The sequence below is a fragment of the Acinonyx jubatus genome, chromosome A1 (genome assembly GCF_027475565.1).
Source record: "Acinonyx jubatus isolate Ajub_Pintada_27869175 chromosome A1, VMU_Ajub_asm_v1.0, whole genome shotgun sequence".
In the NCBI taxonomy this organism is placed as follows: Eukaryota; Metazoa; Chordata; class Mammalia; order Carnivora; family Felidae; genus Acinonyx; species Acinonyx jubatus.
In genome coordinates this window covers 203352420-203377865 of record NC_069380.1, presented here as the reverse complement: position 1 = coordinate 203377865, position 25446 = coordinate 203352420, and the positions used below count along the sequence as shown (strand labels likewise).

General features: G+C 40.4%; 1 protein-coding gene across 3 annotated transcripts in view; it reads right to left on the bottom strand.

Annotated features, from left to right (window-relative positions):
- Window positions 1-1967: 1967 nt before the first annotated feature.
- The window catches only part of C6 (complement C6), a 63932-nt gene continuing 40453 nt past the window's right edge, over window positions 1968-25446 (bottom strand). For 2 of the 3 annotated variants that reach the window (XM_015067581.3, XM_015067580.3), the window contains exons 10-18: window positions 22617-22783; window positions 20996-21221; window positions 19923-20094; window positions 19615-19726; window positions 16939-17071; window positions 15823-16011; window positions 10252-10342; window positions 7183-7424; window positions 1968-2187 (exon numbers count right to left, since the gene is read on the bottom strand). In XM_015067581.3, the coding sequence (XP_014923067.3) occupies window positions 2006-2187; window positions 7183-7424; window positions 10252-10342; window positions 15823-16011; window positions 16939-17071; window positions 19615-19726; window positions 19923-20094; window positions 20996-21221; window positions 22617-22783 (1514 nt within the window). In that variant the 3' untranslated portion in view covers window positions 1968-2005. Of the gene's footprint in view, window positions 2188-7182; window positions 7425-10251; window positions 10343-15030; window positions 15289-15822; window positions 16012-16938; window positions 17072-19614; window positions 19727-19922; window positions 20095-20995; window positions 21222-22616; window positions 22784-25446 lie in introns of those variants that run through there. The other variant, XM_053201128.1, reaches the window with a different exon arrangement.

Genomic DNA, 25446 nt, shown 5'->3' with positions numbered 1-25446 from the left:
CACTCAATTGCTGTTACACTAGGAAAATTTTTTCTGTCCTAGTTTTTTTTTTCCTTCCTCATACTTCTTTTTTTTTAATTAAATTTAAGTTAACTTTTTAAATTTACATCTAAGCTAGTTAGCATATAGTGCAACAATGATTTCAGGAGTCGATTCCTTAATGCCCCTTACCCATTTAGCCCATCCCCCCTCCCACAACCCCTCCAGCAACCCTCTGTTTGTTCTCCATATTTAAGAGTCTCTTTTTTGCCCCCCTCCCTGTTTTTATATTATTTTTGCTTCCCTTCCCTTATGTTCATCTGTTCTGTGTCTTAAAGTACTCATATGAGTGAAGTCGTGTGATATTTGTCATTCTCTGACTAATTTCACTTAGCAATACCCTCTAGTTCCATCCTCGTAGTTGCGAATGGCAAGATTTCATTCTTTTTGATTGCCAAGTAATACTCCATTGTGTATATATACCACATCTTCTTTATCCATTCATCCATCGATGGATGTTCAGGCTCTTTCCATACTTTGGCTATTGTCGATAGTGCTGCTATAAACATCTGGGTGCCCCTTTGGAACAGCATACCTGTATCCCTTGGATAAATACCTAGTAGTGCAATTGCTGGGTCGTTCCTTCCTCATACTTCTGTTTGATATTGCAAGATGTTTTAGATGTTGCCAACATCTTATGATGAATGAGATGGAAGAGGAGTGACATTTAATGTATAAGGTATAATGAGGGTGCTGCAGGTGGCTGTGGCTCACAGCCCCCTTCCACTAGGTGGGAATCCCATTGAGTTTTAGAGGAAAGAAATATCCTTCCACTCAGGGGCTTGGAGATTGGCTGGCTAAGGTTTGGAGATCAGTTAGTAACTCAAACAGAATGAACTGTTGGATGACTCCATTTCTAAACTAAGTGTTTTCAAAACGTGACCTTCCCGAATGATCATTAGTGGTACTACCTGGAAAGTTGTTAGAAATTCTCTGGCCCCACCCCAGACCTACTGAACCAGAAACTGGGGGTGTGTGTATTAACAAGTACTCCAGGTGATTCTGAGACCAATATTTGAGAATTGCTGTTCCAAAGACACTCCTCTTCCCCAATAAAATGACAGTCTAACTTCTCTGAGAAATGGATGTCTACTTGGATATAATTTAACTTAAAAAATTATTCCTTCACAATTCTCTGATGGTTTTCCATCCATCACATACTTCAATTTAAAAGCTTTGGAAAGCACTTTAGCTGAGGCAAGAAGAGTCTTTTTTCCTAAGAGTATGGAACTCCAGGAGTTTTTCAACTACTTTAAACAAGGCAATTTCCTCTTGTTCCCAATCATCCCTACTGTGATGCTTATTACTATGGAGTGTCTCCTTGCATGAGATGATGGGACTCACCTTTCCATACATTATTTTTTCCATAGCAATTATCGCCATCACCATCAAACATACTATATATATGTTTATTTTGTTTTTTGTTTGCCTGTCTCCACATGAATGTAAGCTTCATGAAGGCAAGGGATTTTGTCTCTTTTATTCACTGTTGATTCCCCAGCATCCTAAACAGTCTGTGGCACATTGTAGACATTCAGAATTATTTGTGGAATGAATGCATGAAGGAAAGTTGGGTTTTAAGAATGTGTTTTCCAAGTTGTTGTAGGTTTATGTTTATTGAATAATTGAAGACAATTATGATTTTTGTTCTTAATTGTACTTGTGAGGATGCTTAATACTACAGGCTTCATAAGGTCCTCAGAAGTCCCATCGTTTTAGTGCAGTGTGAACAGAATTCACTGGATCGATGTGAAAGTTACTACTGAGGTGTATGCTACAGAAAACATCATAGGCTGGGATTGGATAGGAAAGACTAAGGCAGGAGAGTCATGGAGAAGAATTATATGAAAGTAACACAAAAGAATTTATGTCAGTAACTTCTGGGCACACCAGTCTGCTGTTTGTAGGAGAATGCCCTCTTGTAGGGATTATTTGGGGACAGTAAATCTGTTATTCAGTGATTGTTTTAGGCTGAACACCTCCCAGGATACAGTATTTCCACTTTCCTGTTGGCACATCTTATAGCTCCTATGTCACAGATGTTCACTGTTTTCTCACTCATCGATGATCCCATTTTGATGCAGTAGAGTTGGTTTCCACCCTTGAAGCACTGGGGAGGCAACAGGCAGACACATTCGGAAGTGGCGGCTGAAATGAGAGGGAGACAGTGTGACTCACCACAGGACTTCAGGGTTTGATTTTACCTAATTTGTCCCCAGAGGAGCAGGCACTTTGGTGGCAATGCATCAGAAAGCTAGAACAAAGGCAATGGCCCAAAAGACCCAACTGTGGTCAAATGGAGTGATCTGGATGTGAGAGAACAGAATCCACGAGTCAGCCAGTAAGATTCAGGAGCTGGGCTACCTCTGACACCTTGCTCTCACTCGCTGACCACAACTAATCAGTCACTATATCCTGTCAATCTATTTCTACAACATCTACAGCCTGTCCTCTCTGTTATTTTCTCATTGGCACCACCTTCTATTGAGAATGTACTATGAAACCACATAAGAAGCCAAGTGCTTTGCATGCTTTATTTCATTTAATTCTCAAACATATGAACTATATGTTATCAAACTAATTCTACAAATGAGCTTGTTAGTAATCCCAGAGAGCTTAATTGATCAGCCCACGGTTCCACAATTAGTAAGTGGTAGAGGCAAGTTTTCAATCACGAATAGGCCTTAATTCTTTAACATAACTCTATACCACAGCTATTGACTTCTTTCTAGAATATTTCCAGGTTGGTGATTCTTTTAGGAGGCCTGGTTTCAAAATCACCCAGTCACTTCATAATTCATGTAGATCTTTCATTCATGAAATTGTTTTAAAATGATCACTTGGGATAAACTTACCAAAGTCAAGAATATTAAATAAATTTTGAGTAGAGGGGGGAATATAGGCTCATTTCTATACATGCATGTTTTAATTAAAGTTCAAGAGCCTCTACAGTTTGCCCTCAAAATCCTTTTGCAACATTGTCTTTTCTGCTTTTTCAATTCCACTTAGAGTAACTCTCTTTCTGCTTCCCAAATGAGACTTTAACAGTGTTCCAGTTTTTGCCCTCTTGCCCATGCTATCCCCTTCTTTTGCTACAGTGATGTGGTCTTTTTTACTTTCTCCCACATGCCCCGTTTCTACAGGCTCACCTCCTCCATGAAGTATTTCATACCCACTTACCCCCACAACAACTGAACTTTAACTAAAGTTTTAACTAGACTTCAATAGTGTAAATTTGTTAGTACTATATCTGGTATTTTTACACTTTCTTGTTAGTTAGCTTTTCATATATGTCTTTCTCCCAAGACAGTTATAAGTGCTTTGTTTGAGCGCTCGTTCATCTAGATGTCTCACTTAGCTCTTCACGAGGTGCTCAATTCATTCTGCTTCAACAATTGATTTCAGTTCTGAATTTGGGGTGTAGGTATAAGCAACCAAAAAGAAGTATTTTGATAGATCTTGGGTAACTCATGCTGCCAAAATATCTGAGTTAGGCTGAGAATCAGCAATGATGTCATTCAGAAGTAGCTTCTTTTAGGTGGGTATCAGTTCTTTCCCATGTGTCTCAACCAATGGGAGAAAATAGGGAAAGGGAGTGGAGAGATACGCAGAGGCACATAGATAGCCTATCTTTGGTAGAAAACATTTCATGAAAAAGCATGCATTCCCTTGTAAGCCCTGTGTCAACCAGTTAGAAAAGAGTCTCATTGTGGAGGGCCTTGCCGATTGTTGTAAACAGTAGGGTTTAGTGAAGGACAGGAGACTGCTCCACCTTTGGAGAGGATGTCAGTTCCCCAGGCTTGTGGAAAAGCCATGGTCATTATTCTTTTAGTATGGTGTGGCTTAAATGCTCTCAGCAAGATCATTTTTAGACTGCCAGCACCATAAAGCCCTTCCCACCACCTACACTAATGCATCCTGCAACACTCAATTCTCATGCTACCATATTTATGAAACCCTTCCAGGCCAGAAGATTTCTCTCTCTCTCTTACGTGTTCTTATATCATGCTGGCTCGCATCAAAGTTATTAATCCAATTATCATGAAAAGTTACTCCTCCAAGTACTGTGAACAATTGGAAGGTACAAAGCTCGTTTGTCTTTAGAGTCCTCCTCATATTATATACAGTGACTTGTGCATCTTGGATACTAAATGGATGTGTGCTGAATAAATTTCCCCCTTCTATTAGTTGATGGTGGATATTTTTGAAATTTAGGCGAAACATTCAATGTGCATAGAAATAGACTCCTTATGAAGCCATTTGTGTTCTAACTTTTCAAATGGGAACTTGATGTTATTTTGAAGTTCCATTTTTAAACTTTTTCTCTCATTTTAGATAGAGAAGGAAAAGAGTAGCAAAGTACACAATGTCATCAGTAACAGTTTAACCGAGGTGACATTCAATGCAACTCAAAATTAATAATATCCCAACTTGCCATATGTGGGTTGGGTATAAAATACATTTTTAGCTTTCTCTTTATTCATAAATGCTGAGGTTTGTACATTGATTCTTTTCTATAGTGCAACTGAACAGAATTCTCTATGACGTTGACTTTTGGTCACCAATTAGAGAAGACTGGCACAGGCAGACCTTATCTTTAGGGGGTGGGGAATGCTTTCAGTATTCTGGTTGTGTGTAGGATCAAAGAATATTTTAAATGACTGAAATATATTATTATAAAGTGTTCACGTATTAGTCTGACTGCCCCAAGACATTCTGGTCACTTGAGCAATATTGGTAAAGTATTCAAACTTTTTAGTGTTCTTGTTTTAGACAAATGTAGACTCCTGGCGGCTGTGGATTTAGATATCTGTACAGCAGAGAGCCAAGAGTAAACACAGATTTTGATGAAATTGCAAGCCAGAGATTATTTGTTACTCAGACACATTTAAAAAGAATAATTTGTGGAAAAAGAGCAAAAAAAAATCATTGCAATACGGAGTTCCATGAAGATCTTTTCTCCATGATAAAAATGGAAGGACGGAAGCTAACACTAATCACATCCGCTAATACCTCATTATTTCTGAGATGTCAGCTGGGTAATGGTGTTGGTCTGGCAGTTAAAAATGAATGGTAGCATTTAGCCACAAGGTGATTTAATACTGATCAGAATTGGGCAATATATATATCAGACCCTGGCATGCTGTCTCTTATGTGGACTTGCCTTGTTCAGATATGGCACGAAGGTCAGAAGTCTCAGACATTGACCTCCCGAGTGGCCACCCTCAGGTGGCCTATGGACTATGCCACCTGTGTCTACCCTCTGTCATGAATTCAATACTGCCACCTCCCAGGGGAGCTGGATCTTGATAATCAGAGTTAAGTGGATCAGGAAGGAAGTGGATTTGGGTAATAAGACCTGTCTCCTTTTCCAGGACTGAATTGAAGAGCCAAGGGAACATTGAAGTTTTTGTGTTTATTTTTGCAAAGGTAAAGTGGTTTTAGCAAAAATTTAATGTAACAATTCAACAAGTTTCCATTATATACTTTATGTCTCAATCTAAGATAGTTGTTTGAGGATGTGTCACAAAGGAAATCTAGCTGCATACTTGAGTTCTGCTAAATCCTGATCTTCGGCCCATATCTATGTATTATATAAAGCTTAGCTGAACTGTTTCAGGGTCAAACTTCATCTTAGAGAAAATGTACTCACTGCTGTGAAGTTTCCACTTCCAATTCACAAACAAAAATGCCCATAGCCAATTCGCTTACAGAAAATAGAAATGTAATGCCCCTTCTTAAGTATCAAGTTGGCAGAAAGATAAAGAAGTAATAACTCAAAGTTTTGGTGAAGGTATGGGTGGCAGTCTTTCTTATACATTGTAGACAGGAACATAATATGGTAGAAACATTTCTGGAAAGCAAGTTGATACACTGTGCCAACAAAGACTTTATATGTGAAAATAATATTTACCAATACATTTCATTTTCTAAGGTATATCCTGAGGAAGAATCTAAGATTATAGATTTATCTGTGATCAATTTATCTATTATAGCACTGCTTATAATAGCAAAATATTGGGAAAAATCTAAACGCTTAACAGAAGATTAAATAACTTATAGAATGTCCACATGGACTTTTGCAGAGATTGAAAATTATGTAGCAGAATAATATATTATGACATGAAAATAGTTTCATGATATATTAATTGAAAAACAGCAATATAGAAAATAAGATGTGAAGTATGATACCTAAAAAAAAAAGTAATATAATCAGGACCACTCCTGTGTATAAGGCCCTGGGGAATTTTTTTTAATGGGATGCCTCTCTATAGAAACAATTACAGTAACTCTGAATTAGAGTGTTAGCACCATACTTAGCAGGCCAATCTCAAGCAGTCCTGGCAAATACCCTGCTTTCTGGGAATGAGAGTCTAGCTCGGAGCCATGGATGACTGCAGGCATGAGTCCCAGAGCACCTTGGAACATCTGGTTGACCCCATGCATGGTGAGAGGGAAGCAGTAGAAGGTTGGAGAATGTTCCACCTGGGAGAAACAGTGTCCGAACCCATGAGAAACCCTGACTGGGCTCAGAGAGTCCTGCCTGATTAACACTGCCAGCCTTGGAGGCTGGCACTGCAGAAGGACTTAAAAAAAATTGAAGAAGATGTTTCTGGCAATTAGTATCCATGAGGAACTCACTCTAGGCTCTAGGCTCTAGCTATGTTGCCCTACCCAGTCTCAAATGCCAGAGGAAAATTTAGACAATTTTGAGAGAGAGGGAGACAGAATCCCAAGCAGACTCTGCTGACAGTGCGGAGCCTGCTTGGGATTCTGTCTCCTTCTCTCTCTGTCCTTCCCCTGCTTGCTCTCCATCTCTCTCAAAATACATAAACTTTTTTTTTAAAGGGTAGTATATGCATATATGATTGTATATGCATAGAACAATAATTGGGAAGATTCACACTAAAACTACTAAGGTAGTTATTTCTAATAGTGAGTGGGTTATGTTTTTGTATTTAAATAAAAAATTTTTATAAAATGTTTTTATAAAACAGTGTAAAGGAATTATTTTTGATTAAGGAAAGGTTGTGTGTGTGTGTGTGTGTGAGAGAGAGAGAATATAAATGCAAATAAGATTAACTAGTTGAGATGAAGGCTAAGAGAGAGCATTTCCAGTGCGTGGTCACCACCAGGGCTTACCCAAACACTTTTCCCAGTCGTAGCAGGTGTCATAGCCACAGGATTCTTTCTTTGTGCTGTTGGTTGAGAGTTTTGCTCTTTCAAGACCCCATTCTAACTGTGGACCATCTTGGCAGGAACCAATATGTAGAAAATGGAGTTGCTGATTATTTAAACATTTCTGAGCCAAAAACGTACAAGCAGGTGAAGTAAAGTAATGGTTGGTGTCTGTATCAAACACACAGAGATCTTCAGAATAATGGCTGCCCAAGAGAGGAAAGAGCGCATTTATATATGAAGACTAGAAAAAAGGAGATGGCATGTAGCCAATATAATATGTAATCTTTCCAGCCAGTTTTCTGACGACCCGCCTCCCCATCTGCCCCATGCCCCCAGCTTCTCTTCTTTCATCTTGTGTGCTCTGGGATTCATCTTTCTAGAATTTCATCTTTTTTTCTTTTAATGTTTATTTATTTTTGAGAGAGACAGAGCATGAACAAGAGAAGGGCAGAGAGTGAGGGAGACACAGAATTTGAAGCAGGCTCCAGGCTCTCAGCTGTCAGCACAGAGCCCGACACAGAGCTCAAACTCACGAACCATGAGATCATGACCTGAGCCAAAGTTGGATGCTTAGCCAACTAAGCCACTAGAATTTCACCTTAATCTTGGTGTTACTCCCAATTGTCTTCAAATCAAAGTCTGAATTCTTAAATTCTGGTAATCAAGATCCTCCATAATTTGACTCCAACTAACTTTCCTTTCTAGAATTATTTTCCTTTCCTTCTTAATCCGTATTACCTGGCAGTTATATTGATCATTTTCTAAAATTATAAGATTACCTTTCCTTTGCTGGCATCTGATGCCCTGCTCAGTCAGCATTGTATTGTCTCTCTTCTATGCCTGTCTGTGTCCAGTTTAATTCCTGACCACACTTTGAAGGTAGCCCTGATCAACCTAGCCCATGTAGTCTGGACCTCTTCAGAATTCTCTAACATTCATTAATTTGCGGCACCAGAGTCTTCTATCATTACATAGCTTTGCAATTGTGTTTGTATACTTTGATTAAGTACATCAGTTTTGATATCATTCCTTGGGTAACTTGCTTAATCTCCCTAAGTAGATGCTAGGTCTTGCTGCTAGGAGGTAATCAGCAGCTACAGTCCTTCTTTTGTTGAGAGGACAAGGGCTGGTTTACTCTAAATTTGAGTTTCTTCTCTGATGTCAATCTTTGAGTTAACAATCAGGGCATCAGGGTGCAAAATTATCTCCAGGTGCTAGAGCTGAGAAGAAAAAGGCCACTCCCTGTGTTCAGAGAACTTAAACTGTGGGGCTAGCCAGTCCCACAAACACCTTCGATGTTGTATAGAAGAGAACAGAGGACTACAGAAAGAGTCTAGAGAGGTAGGGGAGAGCTGAAATTCAGAGAGTTCCAGAGGACAGTCTGCATTCTCATGACTTGGTATTGGAAAGACAAAGAAGGAAGTTTCTTCTGCATTAAATGGGCAATATGAATGCTGCAGGTACTCCCCTGAAGGCTGTCTGTTGGATGAGGGGACTCCAGCAGCAAGAAACTACACGATGGATCACCCTGGTGAGGATTGAGGAGGGGGGGGTAGATAGGACCACCCTGGGTTGAATTATGTTTGTGGAATTATACAGGAAACGACCCTATAGTGTTAATCAATCAATCAATCAGTCCCTGTAAGTGTTTGTTCACCTGCAGCACAGAGGAACATGAGAGCTAATTGGTGTTAAAGGTGAAGGATAACAACTGGGCACAGTCTGTTGGCTTCCCTTCCCAACATTCAGTCTTTCTTCTCCTCAGTAATATAACTCTAATTTTATTCAATATGTCTATGCATCCAGTCAAAGGTGTATGTGGCCATACGAATAAGAAAAGGTTAATGAGATGAAAGTGAGTGATGGGTCTTCTGAGAATTCTCCTTAAAAACAGAGAAAATGTCCATTTTTGGTCTTCTCCCTTCCTACTCCTGCACAGCAATCTTGGACCATGACACAATTTAAGGATGGTGGAACAAGAGCAGGAAGGAGCCTTGGTCCTATCTGCAACGAGAGTTACCTTACGAGCCCTAGGTTGGCAACCTCTGCATTTATTTTGTGAGATAGAGAAACAAAATTTTATCTTTAGCTAACACTGTTTTGAATTAAATCTGACTGAAAGCCCTTAAATTAAGAAGGATGCTTGGGGGCACTTGTGTGGCTCGGTCGGCTAAGCATCTGACTTTGGCTCAGGTTATGATCTGACAATTTGTGGGTTCAAGCCCCATATCCAGCTCTCTGCTGTCAGCACAGAACCTGCTTTGGATCCTCAATTTCTCTCTCTCTCTCTCTGCCCTTCCCCCTTTCACAGACCCTCTCTCAAAATAAATAAACATTAAAAAAAAAAAAAAGCACCCTCAACTCTCCTCAGTTTATTCATTTAAAGGAAAGGCAGTTAGGGGCACCTGGCTGGCTAAGTCAGTGGAGAATGCAACTCTTGATCTTGGGATTGTGAGTTAGAGCTCCACAATGAAGTAGAGATTACTTGAAAAGAAAAGAAAAGAAAAGAAAAGAAAAGAAAAGAAAAGAAAAGGCAGTTATAACAACAAAGAGGAGATAGCTATCTAGTCATGGCGGTCACAGGATTTTTCATTTTTTTTCTTCGTGCTCTCTACCCCAGCATGAAAAATAAACTGAAGGGGAGTATACATGCATGAAGTCCATGTTCATACCACTTTCTCTATTCTAAGTTTTTGGAGTCACAACCTTGCCCTGTGGTTAGGGGGAAGAGGAAGGCTTTGAGATAATTGAGTCTGAAACCAATTATGGACAGGAATAAGTCTTCATAAACAAAACTAAAACTGTCTTGATAAACAAATTCCATGCAAACTTAGGGAATAGGGCTGACAGATAATTAAGAAAGCTTGCTACCCAGTGGGGAAGAAATCAACAGAGCACAGGGGGTATCAGTTATGTGAAAAATTAATATGTTTCGTGTTTGTGCTTCAAGAAGCTCAGCTCCTCTATCAAACTGGTTACACGAGACTGGTTTTCCCAATTTCCAAATACAGTCCATAGAGTATTTCTCACCTACAGTCTTCTTCTGGAGACATGCAAATGCATTCAGATCCCAACTGTTTTTGTCCTGGTTGACAATGACCCTTTAATTTTGTCAAAACATCTGAAACAAAAGAAAAGGGGTAAAGGACAGTGCACAGCATGACTTCCAAGCGATACATTTGGATTTAGTAGAAAGGCAGTGGCGAAAAGTTCTCACTTATCTGTAGTTAGAGCATTCATTTTGCCTTTTCCAAATATGTTGTCATGAAATATTCCATCTAAAGGTCTTTTCTAGCTCTCATGAGCTGTCATTTTCCAACCTAAAATTGCTGTTAAGTACAGAGAACTGAAGAAAATGGAATTTGTGAAATTTCTGTTCATTTGTTCTTCAAATATTGACTGGGAAACTACAATATTCTCAGCACTGTGTTATGTTCTGGAAATAGTGGACTGACTAAAATTTCACCCAGATTCTATGCTCACAGAGCTTATAGTTTTGTGAGGGCCGAGTGACATTAATCAAACACACCAATACAAATAGAATTGCTCATATTATTAGCATTATTAAAGAGAAAGCATATAATCAGGAAAACTGACGTAGTGAGGAAGGTTCAGAATGGCAAAATGGAAAGAAGAAAGGGAATGTGTTCACAGCAAAGGAAACATCAGGCATGGAAGTTCTACAAAGAGAGACAGCATGTGATTTTCCTGGAACTGAAAGAAAGCCAATGCTGTTGAAATGCAGAAAAACAAGAGCATGGAACAAGATGAGGCCAGAGAGGTGAGTGTGTACCAGGCTGTGCAGGGTCTTATAGAGCTTTTGAAAGACGTTTGCCTTTATTTTATAAACAATGAAAAGTCTTTGGTGGTATAAGTCAGGGGTCGTATGACAAACTCGGGCCCGGATTCTGAAAAAGAAATGAATTGTGGCCTCTGTATGCAGAGAATGGATTTGAAGAGATATGGTGGCCAAGAAGGCTATGGGTAGACAGTCTATGAGGTTATTATAGTAGAGTAGGTGAAAGAGGATGGTAATTTGGACCAAAATGTTGAGTTGGAAATGGAGACAAGTAGGTAAACTTGTGACATATTTATCAGGATAGACGGATAAAATTGCCTAATGTGGGTAAGTTATGAGAGCTGCAAAGTATGGTTTCTAGGTTTTTAGTTTGCATTAGATAATAGACATTGGTGCCTTAACTGTAATAGAAAATATTATAAGACGTTTAGTTTTAGGGAGGGGGGTAATGACTCAAGAGTTTCTCTCTGCATATGTTAAATTTATGGTGTCTTTAAGTCACTCAAGCAAACTAGATCAAAATAGATACATACAAATGTGACTATTTGGGTTTAACTCAGTGGAGAAGTCTGTGCTAATGATTTAAATTTGTTATTATTCTACGCGGAATCATTGAAACCACAGGTGAGCTGTTGTGTGAAACAGACTTCCCAGGACTGAACCTGATTGGGCATCCACAGAACCACAATGGCTTCTGGAAGCAAGTAATTGTCAAAGGATGGCAGTAGGCAGCTATATCTAGATATCCTGCCACATTAGATGGCAGAACAGGAGACCAAGCTCAAGGGTGCTTTCCTTTTTTTTAATGTTTATTTATTGTGAGAGAGAGAGAGAGAGTGTGTGTGTGTGTGTGTGAGCAGGGAGATGCAGAGAGAGAGAGAGAGAGAGAGAGAGAGAGAGAGAGAGAGAGAATCCCAAGCAGGGTCCAGGTCCATTGTGGAGATCGCAACCTGAGCCAGCATCAAGAGTAGGATGCTTAACCGACTAAGCCACCCAGGTGTCCCCTCATGGTTACTCCTTTTAGCCTACAAGGTGGAAGGTTTGGTAAGGGAAGGAGGTTTATGTTAGAGGCAAAAACAAATATTATAAAAATTGGTAGGTTTTCCTTTTTTGCTGCTATTTCTGTTTCCTATGATCATTCTCTCACAGGAACCTCTGATGAAATTTGGCCTTTAACCTTCATGAACATGGAGATGTATAGTGGCTGGTAAGGCCTCAGATACTAAGCATTCCATTGACATGGGATTGTTTTTCTTTGTTTTGTTGTAGAGCTATTCCTCTTTGCCCTTTGTAAATAAATCCACACTTAGGTCAGGGAAGGACCCCTAGCTATACATCGTTTCCAGAGAGAATCAGCTTCCTAGTATTTGTCATTACTGATTTGAAGTTGCCACTGATCTCAGGCAAGGAGTCTTTGCTCCCTCAGCGTGTCAGGTTGAAGTCAGAACTGGCTCTCAGCTGCCCACACCGCCTGGAACAGTTTGTGAATGACATGGAAACGAGACGCTGTGTGTGATCTTTGGAGTGCTGGGCTCAAGGGGAACTTCTGGAGGTGTCAATTTCTCAGAGGAGGAAAAAGTAACTGTAGAGGCACCTACCATGTCAATTCCTCAGAAAGCAAAAATCCTTTTTCACACTGAAAGAATTAAAACCCTTTGCCTAACCAGGGATGGCCTGAAAGCCTCTTTATCTCACAGCTCTCCACACATTGAGAGGAAAGAGTGCCCAGTTTTATTGATGATTTTCTCTCTCTTTCTGACTTCCCTCATTGATCTTTTTGCCAATGTTGTTGGAGAGAAAATACACAAGATAGGATATTTATTTACTTTATCTAGATGTAGAACATTTCATTCTTTCTCAGATTAGATTATAATCTCAATTTTTTTTTCCAAACACAGAGTCATGGGCGTGTATGTGTGTGTGTGTGTGTGTGTGTGTGTGTGTGTGTGTGTGGACAGTGCTGTATAGAGAAGATGCTACTGAAGATACCCGGAGGATCTTAACCTTCTGAAGCCTGTAGTTCCTCTGATATATATGATCAGGAGTTGAGTGAAATCAAGCCACAATATCAACCTCAAGTTCTCACAAATTTCCATGATCTCTCTCTTTTTTTTAAGTTTACTTATTTATTTTGAGAGAGAGGGAGAGAGACCAAACAGGGGAGGAGCAGAGAGAGAGAGAGAATCCCAAGTAGGATCTGTGCTGTGAGCCCAGAAGCCAAAGTGGGGCTTGATCTCACAACTGTGAGATCATGACCTGAGCCGAAATCAAGAGTCAGAGGTTCCACCGACTGAGCCACTTAGGTGCCGCCCATGATATCTCTTTATCAGTAATTTTAAGTTTATTTAATAAGTTAACTTTCCCCCTTTTCTTCATGCATTATAATAGCCTAGAAGAGGATAAAGAAGGCCACATGGCAAAGAGCTTGGGGAATGAGTTCAACTGTAGCTCAATTCCTGTTGACTCAAACTGCCTGACCTCGGGTTTAATTTAGTCTCTCACTACCTTCTGCTTTTATGTAAGCAAAATGGGCCTAATCATAGCTGATTTCACATATATCTTCAAGGACCCTCTGAATAAAAATGAGACATTATTTGAACAATTGAAAAATTTGGAAGATATGAATTAGTAGATGCCCTCAACTGTCTTCCAAATAACTGACTTGCCAGGCTAGGTTCCCCAGTCCCTCCATGGTAATTGCCTGACTTCCAAGTTTATGGGTTCCTCTTGTTAGAGGAGGCAGTTCGATAGTAATGAGGAGGGACAAAGCAGATAGGCACCCCTTAGTTGCATTAAAGGGGGTGTGGGAGGCCACTTGTTGCAATAGGAAAATCCCCCACCAACAGCTAGGTGAGGCTTTGTTATATCCTCAGAAGACATTTCCCTCATTATATTAAAAAAAATTTTTTTAACATTTATTTATTTTTGAGAGACAGAGCAAGAAAGAGCACGAGGGGCAAAGAGGTGGGGGGAGGGGGTGGACAAAGAATCCAAAGCAAGCTCCAGGCTCCGTGCTGACAGCTCAGAACTCCTGGAAGATCATGACCTGATCTTGATCTTGAGATCATGACCTGAGCCAAAAGTCTACACTTAACCGGACTGAGCCACCCAGCCACCCAGACATTTCCCTCATTATAATATCATTTGCATTGCAGTTCTGAAAGGTCTCTGCCCCTAAAATCACCATGACAGCTGTGATCAATCCAAAAAAGGAATGGAAAAGGGTGGAACCTAGATTCCTGAAAAAAGCAGCCTGCTTACCTCAGTGAATATACCTCCCCTAATTACTCAAAATATAATAAAAGCTTGTAAACCCAAGAAATTTGGGGCATTTGCTCCCTGGAGCCTACCTGGTCTTCCTCTAAGAGTATCCTTTTGCTTTAATAAACTTTCCTGCTTGCACCACCTATCCGCGGTGTCTGTTCTGTCCTCCAATTCCTTCTGGCCCAGAGACCAAGAGACCTAGGGCCTCTTGCAATCTCTTTGGCAACACTGTCTTCCATAGCGTGACACTTCTGCAGCTACAGGCTTATCAGTGTTGTTTGTTTCCAAATCCATTTAGGCCAGTTGTTATTGTGATTGTGTAAGTTAATGAACTGTATCAAGTGATAAAATTTTTTAAATAAAAAGTTGGGAATTTTGAACAATTAAAAATGATTTGCAAAAATTTTGCTTTGAGTTCACTGGGGATGTGACTACTGCAAAAGATTACACAATACGTATATTTCATATATAAAATTTATGTATATAAAGAAATTTAAAATCATTCTCTAGTCAATTTGTTTCAAAAGTGACTTTAACACTTTACTTCTCTTCAAAACAACAGTTCTCAACTCTGCGTGCATTTGGGTTTGCTAGAAGAAATCTTAAACAAACGCCAAATAGTAGGCCCTCCCCAGCTCAGTGACATCAGAATTGGGAGAAGGAACCTAATTGGAGGTGTTTTTTAAAGAAGCACCCCACCTGCAATTAAACATGGTTTTAGAGGAACTGATAGGGAATAACATAGGTGGTGAGTCATGTATATGTTTTATTTGAGGAAGAAGTCTTGGAGCTGAAATCAGAAGACTAGAAAATAAGAGCTTGGGGGGCACCTGGGTGGCTCAGTTGGTTAAGCGTCCACCTTCGGCTTAGGTCATGATCTTGCAGTTGGTGAGTTCAAGCCCCGCGTCGGGCTCTGTGCTGACAGCTCAGAGCCTGGAGCCTGCTTCAGATTCTGTGTCTCCCTCTCTCTCCTGCCCCTCCCGTGCTTGTGCTCTGTTCTTGCTCTCTCAAGAATAAATAAACATTAAAAAAATAAAAAAAGAAATAAAAAGAAAATAAGAGCTTGGTCCTATGTCAGAAAATGGGTGGATAATCATGCATTTCTGTGTTTTAAGTTAAAATAAAATGCTTAGGTAATTAAAAAGTAGTGTGCACTACTTTTTTATGGCCCTCCACTTTAGCCAGATTTTCAGTTTACCATTAATTCTGATTTTGTTGGATGGCCACGCTTGCATTCCCTCAAAATATTGAAACATTGTATTGGAAAAGAAAATCGACCTTGCTTTCTAAAATTTGAAGATATCTGCTTGACCAATAACTTGTTATCTGCTGCCTGATCTCATCACGACACAGGTTGAAATAGAAAACCTAGCCTGTGAGTGGAAACTTCTGCTTTCTTCTCCCAAAACATCCTCAAGAATGCTATGCTACTACCTGTGGTAGTATGCTATGGTACTACCAGTTTTGGGGGTGCTATGCTACTACCAGTTTGGGGGGGCACCATCTCAGCAGACGCTAGCATCCTGAGTGACACTCACCTTTTTCACAGGTGAGAGAGTTTGAAATGGGTGGTGTCCAGGAATCCCCACTGCATGTGTACTGTGATGGCCCAGCAACGACAAAGCCTTTGGGACAGGTTAGCTCAATGGATTCACCGATTGCATATAATCTCTGAAATGGCGAGATGGTCAGAACTTCCTGCACAACTGGCTTGAGGCACTGTGTCCCTGCAGGCAGAGAAACATGTCAGATGTGCTTAGTGGAGCAGAACAGTCAACAAATGTAAGCAAGAGGTGATTTTAGTGGGATTTACTGCATTGGTGCTGCTTTAATGCCATGTTTTGATCAGAAAGCTGGGGGTTGGGGTGGGTGGAGGATCCAGGCTTCCCGAGAGAGTCCTCCACCGAGATGCTCCCGTTCGTTCAACTATCTGAGGTGCCCTTGCTAAGGAAGTGGCTCCAGAAACTTCCAACTTTCATTGCATTATTGGGACTTTCTCCTTTCAAAAAGTATTTCCCCCCCTCTTCTCCCTAGCAGGTCCTCCCAAGAGGAAGTCACCACATTGTGGATGGCACAGAGGCAGACGTTCTGATTGACAGTGGTTTCAACTCTCCCTAATAACCCTTTGGGGGTCCCTTTTTGAGCCTTATGTGAATTTTGCTTTGACTTTACTGTAGCTTACAAATGGGTATGTGTGGAGCTTACAAACTCCTCCCCTCTTCCTCAGTAAAGGATGTGGATGGGCTCCAAAGAGAAAACTGCATTTCACATAAAATCACATTTCTGATGCACAAAGAATAGGAGGAGTATCATCTTCCTGGGACTCATTCATTTGCATTAATTTGTACATCAGGCAAGGCAGATGCCTGTGGTTAGATGTAGTTAGAGGACTTCCTGGATTTCTTTGCAAGTGCACGCTTTGTAGTCCTGGGTCTATGAGGCCAATACACAGGGGCATGAGAAGTGAAATATGAAGATATTTTGGAACAGAATGTTAGCAGATGAATCCTATTTTCTGCTCACTAAACCTTTTCACCAGAGCTACTAAAAAAAAATAGTATGATATACTGATCTCAGTGTGTGATTTTGCTCTAGCTATATGGGCCACGTTTATTCTTCAGAGCAGTCGCACAAAAAGTTTGGCCAGTACTCACGGTGGCATTCCACATCTCCCTGCCTCCAGGTCCTGTCTGGTAAGCATCTGAAGTACTGGTATCCAACAGCCATGAATCCAGAAAAGCATGAAATTTCAACTTCTTCCCCAACTGCGTACAGTTTCTTTTCATTCTAGAATTAAAATAGAAACCAGCCCATTATCAATGCCAGGGATGATACCTTTCAACACCTCAGGGTCATCCTGGATTCTTTCCATTCGTTAACTCCTGTATCTGCTCAGAGACAGAGTCCTCTCAATTTCTGCTTCTAGACATCCCTCACAGTTTTCTCCTTTCCTTTGCATTGTATTACTTTTGAGTAAAAACTACTGACAGTGGAGATGAGGTCTGTAATAAAGAGCAAAACAGAAAAAAAGGTGAATTTATTCCTGGGAACGGAAACATACAATCTAATTTTATAAAAAAAGTCATTAGAACAATGAATCACTGTTTAAAGCCTTTGTGCGATTTTTAAAATTAGAATGTTGATCATTTTAACAGTTTTTGTAAGCAGCTAGAAAAAATAAGTCAAAAAGTATGTGGGTATCTGGATCTGACAAAATGGAATTTTGAGGATTATGTTCTAGGCCAGGGAATAGCAAATTTTGTCTATAAAGGGCCTCCAAAGTCAATTGCAGCCTATTTTGTTTGTTGCAACTACTCACCTCTGACATTGTTGCCACTATAGACGTATGTAAATAAACAAGTGTGGTTGTATTCCAATGAAACTTTGTTAAAAAAAAGAAAAGAGAAAAAAAATAGAACAGGAAACAGATGGCAGGCCAAATTGCCGCTGTGGGCCTTAGTTTGCTGACTCATGTTTTAAAAGATTCATTCCCAAAGTGTGGTTCTGGAACTAGCAGCATCAGCATTTCCTGGGAACTCGTTAGATATGGCAGTTTTGGGCCCTGCCCCAGACCTATTGAATCAGAAACTCTAGGCGCGAGACCCAGCAACCTGTGTTTTAACAAGCCCTCCAGTGCACTAGAGTTTGAGAACCTCTTTTCTGAAGACTGATTGACATTGCCTCACTCCCAAATATTTCCTCCACTCAAAATCAACAGAAGACAAACGAACGCGGAAGGTATATTAGCCCAGACTATACTCCATGGATATTTGTTTGCTGGCATTGGAGAATTGAGGATTATTGATCTTTGATCATAAATATGATACAGTTGGAAAAAGATTAATTTAAAGGCTTTACTGAGTTGAAGAAAGCTAAAACATTTTTTTAAAGTAAAAATTAATTAGGGAACATGCCTTCTGTGATCAATTTTAAATATTACATGTTTCTAATTTACATCTAAAGCCACAGACCTTTCTGAAAAATATATTTAGTTATTTTTAATCATACAAACATTGTAGCTCAGTAATAAAGATAAAATTAAAAGGCATTAAAACTGTATTGACTGCTTAAGAATTCTACAGGTTTCTAACCTAAGGCATTATAGACTCCACATCTCCTGTGACTAGTTTGTCTCTCTGAAAACGTGTGTTAGGTAGAGAATTACTCTCCTCAGATTCAGGAATAAACAGTCAGATCTTATTTGTGCATTTCTTACAGGTCATCCGAACCTATATATTGCGGTCACGTTCCACTTTCCATTCACATAAGTGGACCATGAGTTTAGGAATTAGTGGTGCCAGGGAAACTGCTGTCCTTTGGTCTAACAACCAAGTATGAAGACCTCTCCAGGGAATTCAAGACGGAGGAGTGGTAGAGTGTTTCTAAGTATTCATTTTTAAGTCAACAGAAGATGATTAAACTGAGAATAATAACCCTACATAAAAGAAAACACATACTTTTTAAGTTCTATTTTTTGGAATTTTTAAAAATGATTCATTTTTTTTTACTGTATTAATTATTTACTGTTATGTAAAAATTACCTCCAATCTTAGTGACTTAAAACAATATACATTGTAACTTTTGTGGGTCAGGAATCTGGGCATGATTTAGCTAGGCCTTCTGCTTCAGAATCTCTCACATGTATGTAATCAAGCTGTCAATGTGGCTATGGTCTCATCTGAAGGACCATCTGGGTAAGGGTTCACTTTCAAGCTCACTCATATGGTTGTTGGCAGGATTCAGTTTCTCAAGGGTTGTTGAGAAAGTCTTATTTCCTTGCTCGTTATTAGCCAGAGGCCAACCTCTGACCACGTGGGCTTCTCAATGGGGTAGCTCACAACAGAGCAGCCTGCTTCATCAGAGGAAGAATGAAAGAAAAATGCAAAGACAGGCTACAAACAAGAAGGAAGTCACAGGCTTTTATAGCAGACTCTTAGAAGTGACATTCCATCACTTTCCCCATAAACTTTTCATTAGAAATAAATCATTAGGTCCAGCTCACACTCAAGGGGAGAGGATTACACAAGGGCACAAATACCAGAAAGTGGGGATCACTGGAAGCCAAAAAATGATTCATTTTTGAGAGAGTGAGAGAGAGTGCAAGCCGGGGTTGGGGGGGGTGGGTGGGCAGAGAGAGAGGGAGACAGAGGACCCAAAAAGGGCTCTGCACTGAGAGTGGAGAGCCCAATGCGAGGCTCAAACTCACAAACCATGAGATCGTGACCCGTGATGAAATCAATGGTCGGATGCTTAACCAACTGAACCACCCAGGAGCCCCATAAGTTCTATTTTTTGAACTCCAAACTTGAAGTGGAGGTCAGGATGCTTACCCGGATAAATCCATTTTCCGGAGGCACTGGCTGAGGACACCCAGAATCTGATTCTGTCTCGGGGAGGTCTACTTCTTTCACTTCTTCGTCATCGCTGATACATGGCTGTCCACTAAAAGGGAAAAATAAATACGTGTGCATATGTATATGTGAAGGTGCACGCATATTTGTAAAGAAAGCATTGGAGAGAAATGGGTACGCCAGACCCACGAATACCTTGCTAATACACTGTGTTGGAATAGGTAAAACACGGCTTATTTCTTTACTTAGCAGTAGGAAAATACACCTTCCCCGGCACCCAGCCTTACGTGTTCTCCATGATGGAAAATGTGCAGTGTTCCTCTTGCCGTCTTTCCCCTTCACAGGGTTTCCCTCCTTGCTGGGGGGCGGGGTTGTTGCACTGCCGGGTTCTCGATCTCTTATAAGTAGCATCACACGTGCTCCAGGGAGACCAGCAGCTCCAATTCCCATCCACCGCATCTGGAACACAGGCAACCCACCCACCCATCCAGGTGAGGCTGAGAGAACCGGGGCTGTGAGGCCAGGCCAACTCGGTCTCCTTACTTTTTAGCTGTGTGATTCTTTGAGGAATATCACAGGGTTATCATGAGGATGAAAGGAAACTACCTATGAGAGGGACTGACACCTTGCCTGACTTCCCTTTCCTGTTCCCACAGGCTGAATGAAATGGCAACAATTATGAATCATTTTCAACTATCAGCACCATATTACACACATATGTATATGCATACGGATACGTATACATATGAACTTCTTCTGAACAGAATATGTATCAGATTACTTTTTTAAAGGTCATAGAATATATTCTCACCCCCATGACACATCCCCTTGCTAAGGAGCATTAGAGATAGCCAAACTTAGTCCTGAATGAAAACTTTGGTTGTTGGCTTAATTTACCTCTTGTTACAAAGCCGTTGTCACTCTACGTTATAACATTCTACTGTTATAACAGCAGTATCACATATTTTATTTTATAGTATAGTTTATTATTTTATTTTATATTATAGGCATTGTGCTGCAATATAAATATAAATATATAAATATCAATATATGTATATGTACATGTATAAAATCTTCAGGTACATGCTGGCATTGCCCCCATTTTATGGATGAATGGATTGGGGCATTGAGGGGCTAGGGGGCTTTCCCAAAGTTACATAGCTGGTAGGTTACAGCCAAGACTTGGTCATACCAGGGCTGTTTGACAAAAGTCAAACTCTAACTTTTTACAAACTTACCTTCCTTGCGAGTTTGGATAAGGTGGAAGCTGTTAATAGACATTTGGTTTTATTTGACCAACCTAGAATACCTTTTGGAGGAGAAAAGGGGCCTACCCCCCAGTATGTTATGCGATACCTACTGGATTTATAATCCGGGGAGCGTCTCTCACAGTTCTCTCCGTACGTGCCGCTCTGGCACACACACAGACATTCGGTCCCTGAGAGTGTGGGGCGGCCATTATTAGGGCATGGAGTACACCGGCAAGGGTCAAACTTGGCTGCGTATTCTCGAAAAGCTTTCCTGAGGTTGTTCCGTCTTGTCACCGCACAGGGGATGTTTCTCACCAAGTCGGTGATAGGAGCAAGCTAAGGGCAGAAGGTAGAGAGGAGGTCCAGTTCATCACATCCCTGTGGCACATGTTGCCATCCCTGCTCAGTTCTCACGGACTGAGAGGAAAGGTCTGGAAAATCCTACACTTCAAGGGATTATTGTAGAATATAGCACATCTGCCTGTTGAACCAGCGGAGAAAAACCCTCTCTGTGAGGGTAGGGGATCCTTTTCTTTCCCTTCTCTAGTGGGTAGAGCAGCTCTCTGCAGGGTTAGAAGCCAGAAGCTCTCTGGCTTCTCTTGTCCCTGATGCGATGTTTCTGGAGCTCACTTTCCCTGGAATCCTATTATGAAGGAAGCCTCACAGGCAGTGTTGTCACATTACGTCACATTATTTAGGAAGCACCAATTGCATGCATCAAGGCTCTGAGAGAGGTGACTGCGAGTTGGGCAGCTCATGAATGCTCTGTTGAAACCTCATTAGGTTTGATTCAAGCAGAAAAATCCAGAGAGGGTGAGGAGAGGCTTTCTGTGTTCTTGTTTGCCAGGGACAGGATTGGCGCTTGGCAGAACCCCATGACAAAATATGGAGCAGGAGAAATGAACTCGGCCATGGGATGAATGGAAGAATTACAGTAACAAATAATGGAGCTAACACAAAATCAGAGCTCATTTTATTAACATTTTAAAACCTCAAAGGAATGACTATCTTGTGGAGTGGATAACTCACAGCTGCCCAGCCTGGCGGCCAGATCTCACTTTCCCACCATAGCCTATAGAGCTCAAAGTATCTTCACGTTGCGGGTTAATTATTTTACTTTCATAATGATTGAACTCCTTTATCCCCATTTAAATGAAATGAGCAGAACAGCTTCTTTGAGGGCTTTAAAAACTGTGCTTGTGTTTTAGTCAAAACTGGTTCTAAATGGCATAGGACTGATATGTGGGCAAAGTATTCCCTACATAATAAAAGTCACCTCTTCATGTAATCACAGCAAATATAGGACAGGTCATTGTAATCCATGGTGATAGAAAAAAAAGCCAAGTGGATCTAAGATCCCATTTATCCCACAGAGCTATAAGTGAAGACTTAGGAGTGCTCATTGAATAAAAAGCTGCAAGAAAAGCACACAAAGCAGATTGATTGTATACTCGGGGAGCTGAAGGCACTATTTAAGGCAAGTTTGAACAATTGTATTCACCAAATTCCCCTTCCTGGTATTTTATATGTGCTAGGAATTCTAAATACTGTACTGGAGGATGCTCGTTTCAAAAGCAAAAGCAATCGACGTGTAATCTAACGTTTTTTAAAAAGTACATTGTGCACGTATACTAAAGAAAGACATTTCCTTTATCATCTGCGAGGAAAATCCAAAAGGACTTGTGTGGTGCACGATTTGCTAGAGGACTACTTTAGCTTTCTTACTCTTACCTCAAAGTCAATCACAGCAGGATTTTCCTTCACAGATTCTAACCACTCAGCAAATACCTTCTCGTCGGGACTGGAGTTCCCTCTCTCCCACACCAACTTGGCTGCATACTCACTTCTCCCACCTCGAATCAGGGAGATGCATTTCTCTGCTCCCTGCAAAACCGAGCCTGCAAGGTGTTTCAAGAAAATTACTCATTTAATTTTACTGCAGATTCAAACTTTAAAGAAAAGTCTATTTGCACAGGAGCAGAAGTAGATGGTAGTCATGCGGCTCCACTAAATAAGCTGGTGAAAGGGCACCTGGGTGGTTCAGTCAGTTAAGTATCTGACTCTTGGTTTGGGCTCAGGTCCTGGTGTCACGTTCGTGAGTTTGAGCCCTGCATTGGGCTCCAGGCAGAGTCTGCTTGGGATTCTCTCTCTCCCTTTTGAACTCTGCCCCTCCCCTGCTCATTCTCTCTTTCTCTCTCTCTGTCTCTCTCTCTCTCGTCCCCCCCCCCCACAAGTAAATAAATAAACTTAAAAAAAAAGCTAGTGAAAAGCAAGAGAACACTCCTCAGCCCTACAAGGAGTTTAATAATAGAAAGGATAACAATGTTAGCCGTTACCATTTATGAAGCAACTTGTATATTGCAGGCACTGTGCACATATTGTCTTAAGCAATTCTCACAACAATGTTGAGACGTAGGTATTGTTATAAACACAGACACTGAAGCTAGAAGTAATTTAGCCTGGAACACACGTAGAGTTACTGGGAGTGGGGTAGGGGTGGGAAGCCGACGTACTAACCTGCCCAGGTGAGGACTACTCTGCTCCCTGCCCTTTGATGCCAAACCTCCCATGTTTGACTGATATTAGCATATGTCTTGGGCCTTCAGAATAACATAAGTCACATGGTTTCTGATATCCAATCAGGAGACTTCCAATTACATTAAAAGTTGATAGAATGCTTTCAAGCTTAGAGACAGGTGCAAAAGCACAACTAACCAACGAGAAAGAAAAAGTTAAACCTCAAATTAAGAGCTGGCACAGTGTTTCTTTAGAAGCAATGATATTTAATGTACACAACACAGATCTTTTGCACAAATTTTCAAAAACAAGTCCTGTGAACTAATGGGGTCTTTAGTAAGGGTAGGATCTGAGGAATAGGAAGGTGTAGGGAGAAATAAAAGCAAATGAAAAGGAGGCCAGTGATAGGGGTGACAGTTAATGGCATTAATTTGGTGTTTATTGTGAAGTACCAGTAAGGATTAACTATGCTTCCACTGTTGAGAAATTCTAGGGGTGCCTGGGTGGGGCAGTCAGCTAAGCGTCTGACTCTTGGTTTCGGCTCAGGTCATGATCTTTCGGCTTCTTAGTTTCAAGCCCCACATCAGGAGCCTGCTTGGGATTCTCTCTCTCCTCTCTCTCTGCCCCTCCCCCACTTGCACTGTCTCTGTCTTTCTCAAAATAAATAAATAAACTTAAAAAAAAGAGTCTAGAATGATCAGAACAATGGGTGAAATACTCTTTCTGTGAAGAAAATAATATGATCCTTTTCAAAGGTTGCATAAGATAACACAGGGGCATGAGAAGAACATTTTAGAGATTTTTGTATTTATTTTTCATATAAATATAGAGAGAAATTAGCATCTGCCAATATATTATATACGGATTGACAGTAGCTCTGACAAGCTAGTTCACATTTGGATTGATACTATGTATTTCATGAATGGATTGACATTAGTTAAGTGTTAAATATGATAAACATAGCATCCTGAAGAAGGAGTGAGCATTAAGTCCATTTACTACTAGTCTGAATAGAACTAACTCTTAAAAGCGAACAAGTGATTTAAACAGATTCCAGGAAGAGGGGCACCTGGGTGACTCAGTCGGGTAAGTCTCTGACTAGGGCTCAGGTCATGATCTCGTGGTTTGTGAGTTTGAGCCCCGTGTTGTGCTCTGTGCTGACAACTAAGAGCCTGGAGCCTGCTTCGGATTCTGTGCCTCCCCCCTCTCCCTGTCCCTCCCCTGCTCACACTCTGTCTTCCTCTCCAAAAATAAATGAACATTAAACAATTTTTAAAAAGATTCCAGGAGGAAAATGCAGATTGAAGATGATACCAATCTTCCAAACATAAACAAAACAACTAGTAGAAGGAAGAACAGATATTTCTTTAAAAAAACTTTTTTTTTTAACATTTATTCATTTTTGAGAGATGGAGACAGAGCATGAGTGGAGGAGGGGCAGAGAGAGGGGCAGACACAGAATCCGAAGAAGGCTCCAGGCTCTGAGCTGTCAGCACAGAGCCCAATGCGGGGCTCAAACTCACAAACTGTGAAATCATGACATGAGCTGAAGTCAGACGCTTAACAGACTGAGCCACCCAGGCACTCCATGGAAGAACAGATATTTCTTATACAAGCTTCTCATAAGCTACAATATGAGAGTGACACCAAAGCTGCCCAAAACATATCAAAACTTTCAAGGAGTTTTTAATGAAATATTGATTCATCATTATATTCATTCATCGCTCAATGTGAGCGAGACAATGAAATACATTCTGTTTATTTCATATAGGCTATCTTTTAACATTTTCTCTTTTCTACATTTGTATATATTTTGTGTGCATAATATATTTTTAGATAAATATATAAAATTTGTTAGTATTCTTTTAGTAAGTATATTAGGGATATATAGTAAAAAAAATTAATGAGATGATTACAGATTTAAAAAGTTTGGAGTCCAGTGATTTAATCAGATGAGCTCAGGTTTTGGAATAGACAAATTATGTTTTTGTGTGTGCTTTACTCTTTTTTTTTTTTTTTTTGAGAGAGAGAGAGAGAGCACAAG